The sequence below is a fragment of the Drosophila eugracilis genome, unplaced genomic scaffold (genome assembly GCF_018153835.1).
Source record: "Drosophila eugracilis isolate 14026-0451.02 unplaced genomic scaffold, ASM1815383v1 contig_1765, whole genome shotgun sequence".
Taxonomy (NCBI): domain Eukaryota; kingdom Metazoa; phylum Arthropoda; class Insecta; order Diptera; family Drosophilidae; genus Drosophila; species Drosophila eugracilis.
The window spans coordinates 4,037,654-4,054,174 of NW_024572605.1; the positions used below are offsets into that span (position 1 = coordinate 4,037,654).

Below are 16,521 nucleotides of genomic sequence, written 5' to 3' on the forward strand. Positions count from 1 at the left end.
TACTGGTAGCAGTGGCACACTCGCACTGGGACAGATTACATGCATGGGAAACAAAAGACTGACGGGGACATTGTGCAACTGTCATCGGCGGTTGTCGTCCAACTAAGCATTTAATTTTAGCGCAGCCAGCGACAATTTTAGTGGTCGGAAAAGTCGGGGCTCTCGCAGGGCCTGCGGCCACTTTGTTGCTGTTGTAGCAGTTGCACAATACGTATGTATGTATGTGTATGCAAACGGCTGTTAACTGTTGACGTTGGGAAATTGTAACTGTAACAAAAGACAAGGCAACTTGTCCCAAACACACAATGAATGCGAACCGCGAATGCGAATGGCAAACGTCGCTGATGGCCGGGAAATTGAATTAGCAAAATGCCTGCAAGTTGTGGCAGCAATCGTAGGAAAAACTGATGAGGGAGTTGGGGGTTAAATGAAAATGGCAACTAACTAGTGTCTACTCCGTAGATGCCGTTAGAGAAAAACATCTTAGGAGGTCGGCCGACTGAATTATGCACTACTCAAGTTAATTGCAGCGAACGGGGAGGAAATAACCAACTACCAGCTATGGCTAACATCTGACAAGCTGGCTAGAAACAAAAAAAAAGGAGACGAAGAGGGGGTATAAAAAAGAAGGAAACTTATTCAATTAAACTTTGCCTGGGTTGTAATGGAAAGTGTGTTCCTAATGGAGGGCAACCTTGGGCGGCTGCAGCACTAACCACCGACTGTGGGCTTGAATAAATTCCGTTTTAAATGAAATTTCGTTAAAATATAATATTTGCCAAGCTCCATTTGCTGCTGGCTGGTTGGTTGGTTCGTTGGCTGACTGGCTGGTCACTGGGCGTGGCACATGTGACATGCGATGAAATTTTTCATTTGATCATCCTGCTGCAGCTGCACATGCAAATTAGAGCGTTATTATATGGGCCCCCCTTTGGTTGGCAAGCTGGCAAAACTCTCAACTAAGAGGCTCTGATGAATGGGAATTGTGCGGAACGCAGAACGTACAACGCTGAATCCAACCCTCCAGCGAGCTTTTGACTTTTTGGCCAGCTCACGACAGAATCTCTAGGGATGTTGTTTCATTTCAAAACACAGAGCAGCAGCAGCACCATCACCACTACACCCAAACACAACTATTTCCCAGGGAAAACTGGCTCTGATTTATGCATGTTCTGCTGCCACATGAGTCCTCAGCTCTCCCCAGCATTGTTTGATTAATTTCATAAGCTTTTGCCCGGGGTCGCAAAAAAGGACAACACATGTCGCCTGTATAGTTTGTTTTAATTGTTGCAGCACTTGACGAGCTTAAAGAGCTTGCGGAGCGTTAGGATTTAGGAGCGTAAAGGATTTCACTTTTCCTACAAGACTTCTGATGAGCCATTAAATATTCTATTTATAGTCCTCAAATATTTATTAGATGGCGAAACAAAAGCTGTGAAAACGGGCGGAAGAAAACTAATTTAAATAAAATTATGTTTCGTCTCCATTGTTATTTGGGATTTACCCAGATTTGTCATTGTGTCTTCTCCCTAAGTCCACTGACTGAAAAACCAATCTGTAAACGTTGACAGCTCTGCTTAAGAAATAACCAGCATCACCATATAATCCTTTGCAACAATACGAGTTTATATAGCCTGGATCCACAGATGGATATGCAACAGTTTTTCCCGCCCAACTATTGTGCAATTTCTTGTAAATTTAATTTCCTGCCTCACATTTCTGCTCATTTGGCTCGGCACTCGTCGAGCATTCATTGACATTGACTCTCTCTCTCTCCTCCTAGTTGGATTTGCATTTGGCAGACGAGATGTCTTCATTGCTCATCAGCTATGCAGAATTCATTTCCTCATTCGTTCAATTACACAGCCATCGTTGGGCGAGGCCAGCTCACCAGATTGCAATAATTTACGAATCAAATATTTGTCAGGTGTCATAGCGAATTGAACGCATTTCAAAAGTTAATTAGTTTTGCTAGGGCTTCTCGCAAAGGAACTTTACCAATCCTATAACTTTACCAATTTCAATTTTAAGCATGTCGTTTGTGGCTTTCTGCGGGCAAAGTAATTGCCAATTAGTGCTCGACATATGTAAAGAATATTTTCTAAAGTTTATTGTTATTGCCTATAGAATGCAAAAGCTGAAAAACACCCAGAAAAAAAAACATCAAACGCCATTGGAAAATTGGTTGAGAAATCAATTTTGGGGAAAATTGTGCTAAATTTGCCAACCAATCGAACAAAAACAAATGTCAAATATTTGCCAAATTACTCAGCACAAAAACCCGAAAGCCAAAAGTTATGTGCAAAAATGTTTTTGCCTGCCAATGAGACGTGAACTTTTATGGCTGGCACCTCCCTCGGCTCCTGGCCCATTATTCCCAGCCAACCTGCACTCTCACGTCAAGGCAACCTAATTGATTTTAAAATAAATAATGACTAATCACCACCTGCAAGAGTACGAGCGAAAGGGAAATGTGTGCCGCTCCTCTCTGAGTTTTCTAGTTGGAAATATCGTGGCATCCACCGCCTCCTCATCCGCCCTCTTCACCTCCTGTTCATCTACTTGGTTTTCTGGGTCGATTCCGGTTGCTGTGTAGACACGGGTTAACCCGTCCAGAGGGATCCTTTCCGCCGCTTGATTAATTGAAATTTCACTCACTGTCATGGTGTATATAGTGTATGTGTGTGTGTGTGTGTGTTTGAACACGGGCACGTCCGTGGGCGGTAAAAGGTGGGGGCGTGGCAGCTGCAACTTGTCTCCACTAGGATATTTGCTCTCCAGTGGGGTTGGGTTGCGGGGCGAAAAGCGTTTCCAAATTAATTGAGTGCGCTAATTTTGGCAAAAAGGTTTTTTAATTGATGGCCCGAGTTTCGGGATTGTTGGGAAACTTGTTTACTTCGAAACTAGTTTGCTTCGAGGGAAATTCCAGGTAAATGTAGTATGTACCTTCGATAACAGCTAAACAAAGTCCAAATATTAATTGACCCTCCAAACAATCTCTCAATTAAGTTGATTTAATTGTTGATGTGAGCCTCGAGCTCAATGATTCGATTACTGCAAACGATAGCCAAGTTGAAGTAAACATAATTAGAGATTGTGGGCTTAAAATTTAGTCAGGGAAATAATCTACTATATGTACTTCACATTGATTGAGGTTTAATCCGATTTTAATAGTTCCATAGATAAGGCTATCGGTATCATAAATTTCTAGTTGCAATCAAGGGGTTGCCAATGGAAAGCCGCTAATGAATGAACCTTTTCTGTTCACCTTTTGTATTCCTCTCACCTTTTTCTTTTTCAAACAGTTTTTGGCCGCAAATTTTTCGCACCGCTCGTTTGGTATTTTCCGATTCACGTTTGTTCATTACATTTTGGCCACGCGCAATTTGCATCGCATATATGAGTACGAGTATGTTCATGAACATGAGCTTTTAGCCTATTCTTTGGCATTGAGGCCTTTCAGCATTTTGGGCTGTGAACTAACATGATTTGGGGTAAATGCATTCCGCCGCGTTGTGTGGCCATTATGCGGCTTTCAATGGTGTTGATGCGATAATTGTGTTCCGAGTGGCATTTGATCCAATGAATGGTTCAACAGCATCTGCATAAATGCAGTGCGGGATTAGTGTAGCGCATGATATTAGCAAACGCTTTCTGACTTTTCAATCGATAGCTGAGAAATATGTGTGGTGATATAACCGAATGACAGGGCATTACACGCTGCACCCTCTGCCCCTGCGAGTTTTCCTTGGCAAAGTAATGACCCAAAAATCTAAATTTCTCGTACTACATTTGCTGCTGGCTGCATGTAGACTCACAGAGATATGCGAGAACCCACCCTCGTACATACTTGTGCATACATTTACCCTAATGCTATGCCCAAGGGGGTTACACTGGCCCTTCTTCTTCCCTTCTTACCAGATTTTCCGGCTCCTCTGGCTGTGTGCCAGGACGAAGTGCTGTTCCAGCAGGAGTAGAGCAAAGGATACGTACATATACGCACAGGCAGCAACAGTCTGCCTGTTTGCTCTTCGCCAATATTCAAAAACTGATTTTCATATGTCTTTTAAGTTTATTTGCGAGCGGGCAGATTGTGGGTAGACACCTCCTCCATCTACTCATCCTACTCCTCCGCCACTTTTTCCCGAATTTCCTCCGTTCAGGCCGTTTGTTTCTGTATCTGTTTTGGCATCGCCTTGTGGCTCTTATCGTATCCGGCACACGCATAAAAGTTGGCCGAGTGTTTGCAAATTTTTTTTGCCCTCGCTTGCTCGCTCTCTTTTAACTTTTTTTATTGGGCCCGAATTTAATTCACAGAGGAAAAAGACAGACATACACACACACGGTAGCTCCTGTGCAAGTTTTTTGAAAAGCGATTTCAAATGCAAATTTTATTGGAACAAGGGAGTCCTGTGTACAAAGATGGAGATTAAAATCAATTCAATTTGCTGCAAACCCAGCAAAAGTGGTAATAATTTTCGTTCTTTGTTTTGCCGAAATACACACACACACAGAGGCTTAAACACATTCCTTCTTTTACTTAACATAATGAGATTTTGAGCGAGAACGTTTATTGTTACGGAATTTACAATGGGGCTTAGCCTAGGGAATTTTCTGTTTAGTCAGGCTAAATAAAAATGGAGCAGCAAGGATGTTAGGCCCAGTCAGTCAGTTGGCCATTAATTGACCCATTTCTTAGTCCCGGACTTTCGGTAAAAATGCCAGGCACACTGCTGCTGCTGGCTGTCAATATATCACACGTTATGCACCATTAACTGCTCGCTTAATAGGTGGCCATTTATCAAATACTCCCTCGATATGCTGCCAAATATTAAGGAATCCTCGTCGGCAGGATGAGCTTCGTTTGTTTTTGTGGAAAAATCAGGAATGAAGCAAAGCGTCAGATGCCATCGCGTTTGTCATAATAAAAGTTACTTAAAAATTGCTCGAAAAATATCTGGGCGAGCATAAATCAATGGCATGGCAGGTACAACATGGCGTATGAATGATTTATGCGCTGCCGCAGGCCAATGTTTTTATTATATTTTTTTTTTTGACCTTTTTCCTGAAAAATATTTTCTTGGTCAATGAAGGCCATAATTAGCCGGACCACAGGGCGAATGCGCAATTAAAGACCCTTGGCTGAGATCGCGTATACGCCTCGTCGTCTATTTAATTAAAGGAATATTAAAGGAGTTCAAAAGAACTTAACCATGTAGGCTAACATAGACACGTAAATTAAGAAACTTAATTCAACTTCTGTGTATATTTTGCTACGTAACCAATGTACCTCCTGTTTGCTTAGGGAAAATGCAATGGTAGCAGGTGCTGTTGTGCTATTGCAATGTCAGTTGCACTTGCAACACTCCCAACGGGCTGCCACAATTTATTGCACTAGCTTCGACAGCCTCCAGGCAATCAAATAACAAAATGGCAGCGCAGCGCTTTGACATTTAATTGCGTCGTCGTTGGTGGCAAGCTTATGAAATATTTTTCTGACACGGCTCCAGAGCGAAAAATGGGTCCCATTCCATCCTCTTTCTCTATATATCTCTATGCATTTCTCCGTATTTCTCATCTGCTGCCGATTTTAATAAACGGCAGACCTTGTTGTCGGCTGTTGTCGTTCGATCCATTGCTTGTGGCTCCCATTTGGTTATGAGGAATATCCAATCCTGCCAGCACATTGCACTTTTTAATTTGCTGAGTGCGCATAGCAAGAATGAAACGGGCAGGGTTAGTTTTATGCAAAGAAGCATTAAATTTTAAGCCTATTCTTAGATATTAAACTTTAACTATAACTATTTTATGAAGAAGTCTGTGAACGCATTTGGTTAGCTTTAAGTATAAACATATATTTCATATTTATATTCATATTCAATTTATATTCATATATTTTTAATCTACATGCCGCCGGTCTCTACAGAAAAGTCACCTTCCTCCTTGCCCTTGTATGAATAGCACTTTTCCTTACCCATCTCCCACAAGCATAGGTAGGCTGTACGGACGGGTTTTTGGCTTTTCGCTTCAATGGCCAACGGTTTGTTTAGACGGCATGCTACGTAGAGCAATCTCAGGATAAACTCTATGCTCTTCCCGGACAGAAGGTACTTGGCGAACATGGTGGTTATCTGAACTATCAGAGATGAAGGGATCGGCAGTTCCTCGTTTAAACCTTCCAACTGCCGAATGAGGACCTTAGCGCCAGCGGTCACGGCTATATCGAAAAGATCTTGCCTGGATACTTGGGGTTTGCACATTTCAGTCATGTGACTCTTGAATTCCTTGGCAACGACGAGAGCCAAGATAGTAGAAAAGACTAGGAGGTGCTTCTGTAAAGAAAAGTTTAACATCAGAGCTAAAGTTTACCAAGATCTTACCATTTTATGAAACACCCTTCTTAACGATCGTCTTAGAAATAAAAGAGTTGAAAAGCTAACAACTTTCTGAGCCGCTAATCAAGCGGAAAATTCAATTTCAAATAGAAAATCAAGTGTTTACGCTTGTCTAAGTGTTATATAAGCACACAGAGAAAATTCCTACCGATCCCCAGCTGAATATCCAGAATCATAATATCTCTTATTGGCATCTCGCTGTGCTGGCATTGACCTTGCTTCGCACTTGGAAAGTTGGCCAAAATGGGTAAATTCATTAACAACGCCAAAGGCAAACAAACAGAGCAGAGGCACGCGAGAAATTCAATGTGAAATAAAAGCGATTAATAGAAACAGATTCGATGTGCCTCTGCATTGCGTTAAATTCTGTTCGAATTTCGTTCACCTCATAAATGAGACGCCAAAATCAAATTTCCACTCAGCCCCATGGAGTGCAAATACTCTTTTCTCCTAGCCATTTTCCAGTGTTTACAATTTTCCAGTATACATATATATATGACGCTCTGTTGTTGATAGTTTCTGCGTGCGCCTGTTTTCAATGAAATTGTTCAATATGCGATACGATTCGGTGTGGGAAAATAAAATTGGCGAATTATGCAATAGCTTGAAGGGGGCAGTGGCGGGTGGTCTCTTCATCAGAATGTCCGCTTGTTTATTTCGGGTATTTGTTTACTCCAGTCGGTTCGGAAAATATGCAGACACTTAAATCGCTGTGATCTATGCATTTAGCCGAATGTACACAGTCAGAGAAAGGTTTTTAATAGAAAAATAAAATATTTTTAGGGTGTTTTAGAGATATAAAGAGGGTTAGAGCAGTTAAAAGGGAATTTTATTTTATAAATCATTTTTATTCCATTACTTTTTCTGAGTGTAGTGAATTTTTGCTGGCCAATTAGAATTAGATTTCGAATTTGTTTACGACTCTCTTGAACGCCGCACACTGCTCTTTTTTTTGTGCAATTTTATTTGGCGTTGAAATCTGTCGCGTAAATCCCACTGCACATATTATATATATTTTTTGGGTAGAAAACATATTTCACATTTTAGCCTGTGGCTCAGCAATTAATGCATTAATTCGAAGTGACAGACAGCTGACGGCCAGAATATTTATGTACGGATTTATGTTCGCGGCTTATTAGATTAAGCACGTTCATTTATTTGCAACATTGTTCAGATACTATATGCTATGTGCTATTCAAATTGGTTGAATTTTCATCTGTTTGTTTGTGGTAGAAAGGTGTCGTATCTTGTTTTGAATTTCCTGCCCAAAGAGAAGTTCTTGGTAAATTCAATTTCCTTCTCTTGTCCAAACTCCACTTGAGTCCGCAATATAGCATTTCCCATTTCACCAATTTCATTTCACCGCATTATTTACTTCCTTTGCGCCACATCCTTCCACTGCCACTTCTACTTCCACTTCCACTTCCTCCATTCCCATTTCCATTTCCATTTCCATCTACCATCGTCTCTCAATCGCTCCAGTTTTTTATAGCAACATGAGCAGCGTTTATGGCCAAGAGCCATCAAATAAGCTCTCCTCGTGGTCAGCCGTCAGAGGGAAACTTTCGCCGCAACAATGTTTCCTACACTTACGCATATATTTCTATTTGCGCTGCTGAAATAGAAATAGAAAACAAACAAATAAACGATGCAGTGCATCGAATCCCTGGACTGGTTTCCTTCCGATATGCTTACATAACTGCCACGATGATGGCAACAGGCAATAGCGATAGCGATAGCGATGGCGATGGCCAATGGCCAATGGCTCCTGATGAGCTCTCGTGAGCAGCTCGGCGGTTCAATGGCACCATGGTAACGCACATTCCGAAAGTGATTTTGATTTCGATTTCGTTCGATTCCGTTCGATTTGCTTGCATCAGAAACAGCAGAGACCAACCAGCAAACGAGTTCAATTGGTGAAAACCACTTTTGGCCGCCAGTTTGCAACGCTTATTTCCTGGCCATGGACACTGCACTCGTACCCCAGCGGTTGAGATGGGAAAACTTGATTTTCCAGCTGAGACTGGGGGCCAGTGCAAGACCAGAGAAAAACGCATTCCCCAACCGGAGCGTGAGTTTCCCAGAGCTGTCTTCGTCGTCGTCCATGTCGTCGCATGTTGCTCTAATTGCATGACAAACTCTCTGCCAACTTTCACACACTTTTGGCGTTATCTTCGGAGGTAAAACTGCAGCTTTGGCTTAAAAGTGCCTGGCCATAAATGTCACATATCAAAAGGAAAAGTGAAATTTTGTTGTTACGACTGCAGCAGCCTGCGGAAGTTGTTAAACTGATGGAAGATCAGCACTAGTGTGGGGCATATCCTAAGCGATTGCATTCTAAAATTTTAGTACGCTATACAAAGTTAACAACGTTATAACTTTGCCTTTTAAGAACTGAAATCCCTGCCTTAAAAGCTTAAACTGAGTAACAAAACATTGATTAGGAGAGTCTTAAATTATAATAAATCATGTCTCGAGTCAAGACTTTGTGCACCTTTGAAACTCTTGGCAACTTCCGCACATTCCAACTTGCCTTGCCAGTTGGAATTTAGTAATTAGGAAATTCTTTAATTTGAAATAGAACAGAGACGCAAAACCGAAATTGCTCAAGACATTTTAATGTAATTAAATTTAAACGCAGCCTCTGATGATTTCGTCTGAGTTGGCTGCCTTTTGCATTCTATAAATGTGCTAGAATAACAATAGAGAATGAAAGCATAGAATGAAAACCAGAGACAGGCAAATCTAATAAGCATAATGAATGGAACCCGGAGACTCAGGAACGTCAGCAGCTGAGTTTCTGTTTTCACTCAACGCACGCTGAACTTGTGCTGTCACCTGTGAAGGTAATGATGGAACAGGCAGAGGCACCCCTCTTCGCAAGCCTCTGGTTGTTCTTTTTTTTTTTTTTGAGCTCCCAGGGGGTGACCATGGCCATAGGCATGTGGCAAATGTCTTGCAATCCACACCCGGGCCATGTAAATACGCCTGCTTAGCTGTCGTTTGCTGTTTTGTTTAATTAATTTCTATATTAGATACACTTCATTAAAAATGCCTTGGTTGTGCGCCCCATTGTTGTGGTTTATTTTTGGCAATCGAAAGGAATTCGGTGATTGAGCAGCACAAATGTGGCTCGAATGAGATCTGTGCCAGGAGATACGTTTACATCAACAGAATCATCGCCGCAGCCTAATGGCTCGTAAAAGATCTATGGCCGGCTTGCATAATTCAGTAAATGTGTGTTTGTGTGTCCGGAAGGAACCACTCCTCCCCAAGAAAAAAAAAAGCACTTCAGGCCAAGCTTCTGTCAGAAGTACTCTTCCGTCCACCTGTCAGCCATTCCATCCATCTATCCATCCATCCTTCCTGGCCATGCCCGAGCAATTAACGCACTTTGAGCCCAGGGCTAAGAGGTGGCAATCGGGTCAAGAGGCAGGGTAGGTAGGGTCGGTTCGGGTCTAAGCAAAGTGCTGCTCTGGAGTTCGGGGCTATGCATTTGTCCTCGCCCCGGCATAATGAAATGCATTTCAGTTCTCATTAGGCATGCCATTTTGCGATTCTGATTCTGATTCTGCCTGACGGGTTTTCAAGCCCCGAGCCTGATGGAGTATGTCCAATTGAGGTGCACAGTGACTGACTTTAATTGGCCAAACGGTGCCAGTAATTGAGTCAATCGAAGTCAGCACCGAAAGCCAAATTCAATTGCTAGGGAAATCTTGAAAGATATTTATTTTTCAGGAAAGCGAAATCAATTTAAATCAGTTTAATGGAAAAGTAAATGCAAATTTTTGTTTTCATTTGAGGAGAGTAAAATATTGTTTTTATGGAAGGAATTCGATTGCTTTTATTTTTACTAATAGATTGAGTTAATAAATGCAACTTTAAAGTTTATTTAACAGTTAGAAATGTTTGTTTAAAAAGCCACCTTTTCTTTAAGCATTTTGCATTGTTCCCAGTTAATTTTTGGCATACTATTATAGGGTTTTTGTGTTAGAAGCCTTGCTACCACTTAATGCAACTTTTATGTTTTTTTCTGGCCACGCACCACAGAAGAAGTTTTCACCTGCTGCGGATTTTCGGGCAGGAACGAGTAAATAAAAACTTTTGCGGTTAAAGTTTTTCCGCCTTTTGTTTTGGCTGTGCAAATGCAGCAGCAGCAGCAGCTACAGTACAGTCCCCCCTTTCATTTTTTACTACCCCTCTACCCTCTGGTGTCCTTAAAATGGACTTCTCATTCGTGTGGCATTTTTTGGCACTTGCCACAATGGCCACGTTCCGCTCTCACACTCGCAGACACAGTCGCATTCCGTGGCTCGTGGCATGCCGTTCTTACTTGGGTAGCCTAGCCCTCTCTATGGACTGAAAGACGGACAGAAGGGGGGCGCATACGAGCAGTGGAGGCGTGGCTGCCACGGCTTTTTGGCAGCGGTAACTTTGCTTTGTCATGTGCCATATTTCTTTCTCGCCCGGCAACTGTGCTGCGGTGACAAAGTATCTTTTGTTCAAGAACTGCAAATGCGGCTCTTTTCTAGGCAACTTTATTCGATTCCATCAACGACAGTTCACATTAGGTGCTGTCTGAAGACTTTCTTGTTCCTTTTATTGATTGTGATATCTATCATATTGTAACCTAGAAACATGATAAATTTTCCTTTTAAGTCATATGGTTAAAAGAGAAAAGTAAGTTAAATCATAACTTATCGGAATTTAACCAAAAAAAAGTGTACAGAAAACTATAATCGTTGCTGTCAGAATTCAAAATGACTTTGATTTAAATTCCCATTTGACCAGATTTGGCAAATCATCGATAAAAACATCGATTAAAGTTGCCATTTCTATATAACAAGACAGCCTAAAGAAAGGTGTTGCCGGAAGGCATAAATTAATGGGGTAACTCCAATTTTCAAGGATTGCCAACCCATTCTAGGGCAACTCTATCTGGATTTCTGGATTTCTGGATTTTCGACGCAGTAGGCCTGTCAAAATCCAAGTTGGCTTTTAAGTCGTGGTCTGTCAAATCCTTAGCCAAGCAATTCATTCGTCTACTGGACGTCTTACCGTAAAGAACACCTAGGCATACAAAAACCACAGAAATATAAAACAAAAAATCAAAAAAAAATCCACTCTAACCATAAAACTTGTGTTGTGTTACCTTATACAGTGTTAACTTGTGACGCGTTACATTTTACAGTTTTCCTTGGTTAACTCTTTGACTTTGCTGCCGGTTTTAAACTCTTTGCAAAACGTTTTCGATCTTTTTCACTATCCACAAAAGTGCTTTTACTGATTTTGAATCGATTTCCAAGAAAAAGAAACACAAAATGAATAACCTGAACGCCAATGCCAATGCCTTCATGTGGCACACACCGCAGCAGTTGCAGCCGCAAACGGTGCCACAGCAGGGCGTGATACAGTCGGTGCCGACTAGCCAGCTGGTCCATACCGCTGTCGTTTCGCAGCCGCGCAAGTTTGGTGGCAATAAGAGCAACTACAACTACATGCAGGGCCAGGCCGGTGCCCTTATGGGCGGCGGTAATCTGGGCGGCAGCCCAATGGCCGGCCTCGGCGGCAACCCTAATGTCTATCGCAAGCGTCAGCCGATCAACGCCTACAATCCAGGCTGCTATCAAACTAACGGTAAGCCATGGGGTTCATCGGCGGTAGGGTTAATAGAGTTTTTTGGGGTAAAAGTTTTCGGTAAAATTATTCTGACAGTTGCTGTCATTTTGTAAAAAAGTTGTGGCGATGAAATTGTGCTTCTTGCAAGTCATTAAACCACTTTTAGCAGAAGTTACTAATATTGTTTCGTTATTTCAACATTATTGGTGCAAAGATCAATAAATTTTTGGGTAGGTAGGGTTGTCGGTTGCTATACAATATTTTTCATGGGGTTTTGGTAGAAAACCATCATGACTAGTCGTAAAAATGGCATGCCCGTAGGAACTTCTAGGAAATTTTATAAAAATTCGCTAAGAGAATTGGAATTGATTTAAAATTAATTTTATTTGAAGAAACTTCTCTTCTATAGTTTTTATGCTAAGAAAAATGCTAATGGCAAAGACCCATATTTCCGTGTTGAAAAAAGTAGGTAGGTAGGGTTGCTGTATTCTTTTCATAGAAAATTGGAAGAAAGCAGTAATGACTAGGCAATAAAAAGGGGTTGCTTATGAAAACTTCTAGAAACTTTTCATGAAATGTTCAAGCTAAGAAAATATAATGACAAAGCAAAAATAAGGTTACCTGTCAGGTAACAACCAACACTCAAAAATAGTGCTGAAAAACCTTATTCCTTCCCAATACTGTAATCCAATTTTATCCCCCTCCCCTTGCAACATTTGTCGCTAAACACTGTTCAACACAGATGAATTATTCAAATTGAATTCTTGTACTACTCACTCACTGTTCGAATTATCAATACCCTATATATGATATATATATATTTTGTGCCGTTTCCAAACGATTGCACAAATCATTAAACGCATTTATTTTCTTTTGTCTTTTCAGGTAAGTCGCTGTTTTCTATACCCGAAAATGTTGTTATGCTTGAGAGCCGTAAGTACATTTGAAACTAGAGCACATTTCAAACACACACGCACACCAAACACAACACCCCTACACACACACACACACACACCAAACAAATACACAAACCCACACACGTACATCAACATTTGCAGATCGAATCAATCAATCGTCCTGGGGGCCAAAAGTTGAAGAACACATTGAACAGGGGCGGGTGTGGAGTTTTTGTGATGAAATGTAAACGGCGAAATTAATTTCCAATTGAAATTGAAGCGAGGGTAGGTGGTTGGGCAAAAGTTCAATTACAAAATAAAACAATGCATCTGGGCAAAAATATAAAGATCAAAAGATGCCAGCGCCGAATTTGCATCTCTATGCGAAATTTATTTTCTGCCATTAATCAATTTCGTTGCTGTTCCGTTCGGATCGGTTCTTATTTCCAGTTTCCTGCTGGCCAGCAAAATGCAATTTACATTTTTTGTCTTGCGTTGAATTTTCAATTGCATTTTCTCGGGGCTTTTCTTCTGTTTATATCGCGAGGTCCATTAACATTTCTATAACGATGACGTTGCTTGGCATTGGTTGTCCAAGATTTTCACGTTTCTCCTTGCCTTTTTTTCTTCCATTTTTCTCATTGTTTTGCCCATTTGCATAATTTTCAATGCACGCAATTTTCATTCAAAACGTCGAATGGGGGTTAAACTTTTCTATATAGCCATAAAAAGGGTGTAATGGTTTTTGGGTAGACATTTCTGTGTTTTCTTTACCTTAAAGAGGATTCTTGACTCTTGAAAGGTGCATAGAAAATGATCTCAAGTCAATTATGGTTATGGCTCATTTTCATAATCGTTGCCGAAACCACCCAAGCCATCAGATGGTGTCATAAAAATATGAAATTGCCATTTGAGCAATTTTTCAGTGGACCACGGCGCGAGTGAAAGACCAAGAAGCCGAACAAATTTGCACCATAATTAAAATAAATGCTTTCAATGGCCAATAATTGCCAAATAAATTAATTTTAATTGCAAGCAGCCGACGGCGGTTGCGGGTGGCAAAGCACGGCCTGCTAAAAATATATTTCAAAGTGGCTAAAATAAAATGTGCATGAGTCTCTCTGTCTTTGGGTTGCTCTCTCTCTCTCCGTTTTATATTTATTTTTAAATGCTCCGCTTTTCCGAGGCTGTCCAATACGAGCGGTGCCACGCCCACTGTTCGCACCACCACCACCACCATCACCACCTCAACCGCCAGCATCACTCGCGGCAGATGTCGCTTTTTTGCAGGTGGGAAGAAGCCGAAAAAACACTTAAAAATACATAAAAATACCAATGGGGATGTGTATGTTGAGTGGTGAAGAGGAGGGGATGTGTGTGCGCTGCCGCCTGACATGTTTATGGTGGTTGCCTTCTGAAGATTTGCCCAAGATTGTTTTCCATGGGATCAGCGGCCGAGTCACTGGGAGATTTATGTGGGCGTTCATTAAACGCACATCCGTCCCGGACGCCAATCACTTAGTTAATATGGCAAATTCTGCCATACGACAGTATTTGCATATTCATTCAAAATGGGACCGAGACGAGGTTCTTTCCCTCAGCCAGAGTTGCCAGGGGTTGTGTGAGGCTTCTGCCCCCATCGAAGGCAAACTTGACTTGTTTGTTTATCTTTACCCTGGCCAACTTTGGCAGCTGTTGGTGTCTCTGCATAAAAATAATATACATCCACATATCTCACTTTATTTTTGTTTCCTGTAGTGGCTTAATTTGCTGGCATTATTGCCGTGAAGTGGGTGGCATTCTATTTGCCTTTTGGGTCTGATTGTTGTGGCTTACTTCTGCTGATTGACAGCGCATTTCGTTGCTTTTTGTGTTTGGTTTTCCTTTTGTTTTAGCCCAATATTTGCTCTCGCCTAATGCAGTTTTCCTCGAAACTTTGGCTTAGTAATTGTGTGTTTGCGGCAGCTAAAATTAATTAAATTAACTTTTTTGTTTTCCCTTTGCTTTCTTCGCCTCAACGTGAAAATTCTACTAAAATAATTTCACGCACAAACCCAAACCCTTGGGCTGACAGGCCGTAAATCTTGTGGTTGGTTTCAGAAGCGGTATATGGGGGGTACTCCCTTGTGGCAAAAAGTGAGACATCTTCCCACAATAAATTCATAGTGAAATCCAATAATTTCGTTTGGTAGACAGAGGGAAAGATCAACAGAAAAAACAGCAGCAACATGTACAACAATAACCGACAACCGCAGGCCGCATGTCCAAAAAATATAAATTGTGTCGCTCGCATTTTATGGTAATTCAATAAATTGAAAATGACAAATTGTGTCATGTTGCGGTCACTGGATTGGCAGACCATAAAGCCCACCAAAAAAAGTTATATATATATATATATAAAACCGCTTGTGGCAGGAACGATGGGGATAATTAAATCTATGTTGGGCATCAATAAAAGTTGCAAATGGATTTTTAAAGTCGCCAGGAAAAGGAGACCAGGGCGGTGCTGCTGTGGAGGAGTTGCCGCTATGGCGCACATCCATCAATCAAAGACGATCAATCAAATTGTTGTCAACATCGGCGCACGCAGCTAACGATGAGCTCGATGTTGCCGCTAGCTGTCGCTAGATGGCGTGTCGAACAAGGACAATGTCGCTGTCGTCGCCTGGCTGAACTTTCGTTTGCACCACCCACCTTCCAGCAGTTCCTTTTCCACCACCACCATCAGATGCCCCACTAACGAGCGCTAATGGACACACCAGTCCTGCTGCTGCCGCTGCTGCTGCTGCTGCTTCCGCTAAGGAAACTATTGAGCCAAAATTGGGTGGGTGAGAGAGCAGCAGGAGGCGAAGAGGAGGATATGGAAAGTTTGCCACTCCACGCAATATTGCGTCGATTATCTTCAATCAAAAGCTAGTGATTGATGACTGCGACGACTGGCCGGACGGACGAAGGAATATATATCCGGCGGAGAGCTGGCAGTTTTAAATTTCCCTCAGCAGTTGGCCATCCGCCTTAATGCCCGGCAATTCATCAGCGTCCTGCGGTATTATTGAAGGCTTTATTGTTTGCCGTTTTGATTACTTTTGCAATTGATTCATTTTCGTAGCGACGACAGGTTGGATTGGATCCTTTTTATTGGTCATTTTTTGTCTTATATTTGCATTTAAATTATTCTAGGCCCGAAAAGGGGCAGGAATATTGCCACTTAATATGCCTAATGATTTTCTTTAATGTGGCTCTTGGCAGTTTTATGAACCAAAAAGTCCAACATTTTGCCGCCTAATTTATGCAGGACGCGGCTGCTTCATCTCACTTTTTGCTCTCGCTTCCTTTTTTCCCTTAATAATTTGTAATTAATTTAGCATCTGGCCAGCCGCGCCTGCCTTGATAAAGAACAAAAAAAGAGAAAAAACGATGCCAGCTTTTTGTCATGCGCTCGCGCATACTTTTTGGTATAATTTTCTAAAGCAATTAATTGGACATTTTGCTAATGCGTTTGCCACTTGCAGTTTTTGCCCTCTATCCATCTTCCGCTTAGAGAATCGTGCAATTTTCCAAATTACAATATCGAAATTGTCCCCCAGCTGCACATCGCCACTTTGCCATAG

General features: G+C 41.6%; 2 protein-coding genes across 27 annotated transcripts in view; one reads left to right on the forward strand and one right to left on the reverse strand.

Moving 5' to 3' along the window:
• LOC108108904 (heterogeneous nuclear ribonucleoprotein L) overlaps window positions 1-16,521 on the forward strand; it is a 105,425-nt gene that overhangs the window by 72,622 nt on the left and 16,282 nt on the right. For 17 of the 26 annotated variants that reach the window (XM_017217136.2, XM_017217128.2, XM_017217129.2 and 14 more), the window contains one exon: window positions 12,900-12,947. The exons of 6 other annotated variants lie outside the window; for them this stretch is intronic. In XM_017217136.2, the coding sequence (XP_017072625.1) occupies window positions 12,900-12,947 (48 nt within the window). Of the gene's footprint in view, window positions 1-11,436; window positions 12,033-12,899; window positions 12,948-16,521 lie in introns of those variants that run through there. 3 more of the 26 variants (XM_017217154.2, XM_017217153.2, XM_017217155.2) reach the window with 3 other exon arrangements.
• On the reverse strand, window positions 5,673-6,393 carry LOC108108907. Its single transcript, XM_017217157.1, has 2 exons — window positions 6,381-6,393; window positions 5,673-6,332 (listed from the first exon to the last, which is right to left on the reverse strand). The coding sequence occupies exons 1-2, from the start codon at window positions 6,381-6,383 to the stop codon at window positions 5,904-5,906; spliced, it is 432 nt and encodes a 143-aa protein (XP_017072646.1). The 5' UTR covers window positions 6,384-6,393; the 3' UTR covers window positions 5,673-5,903.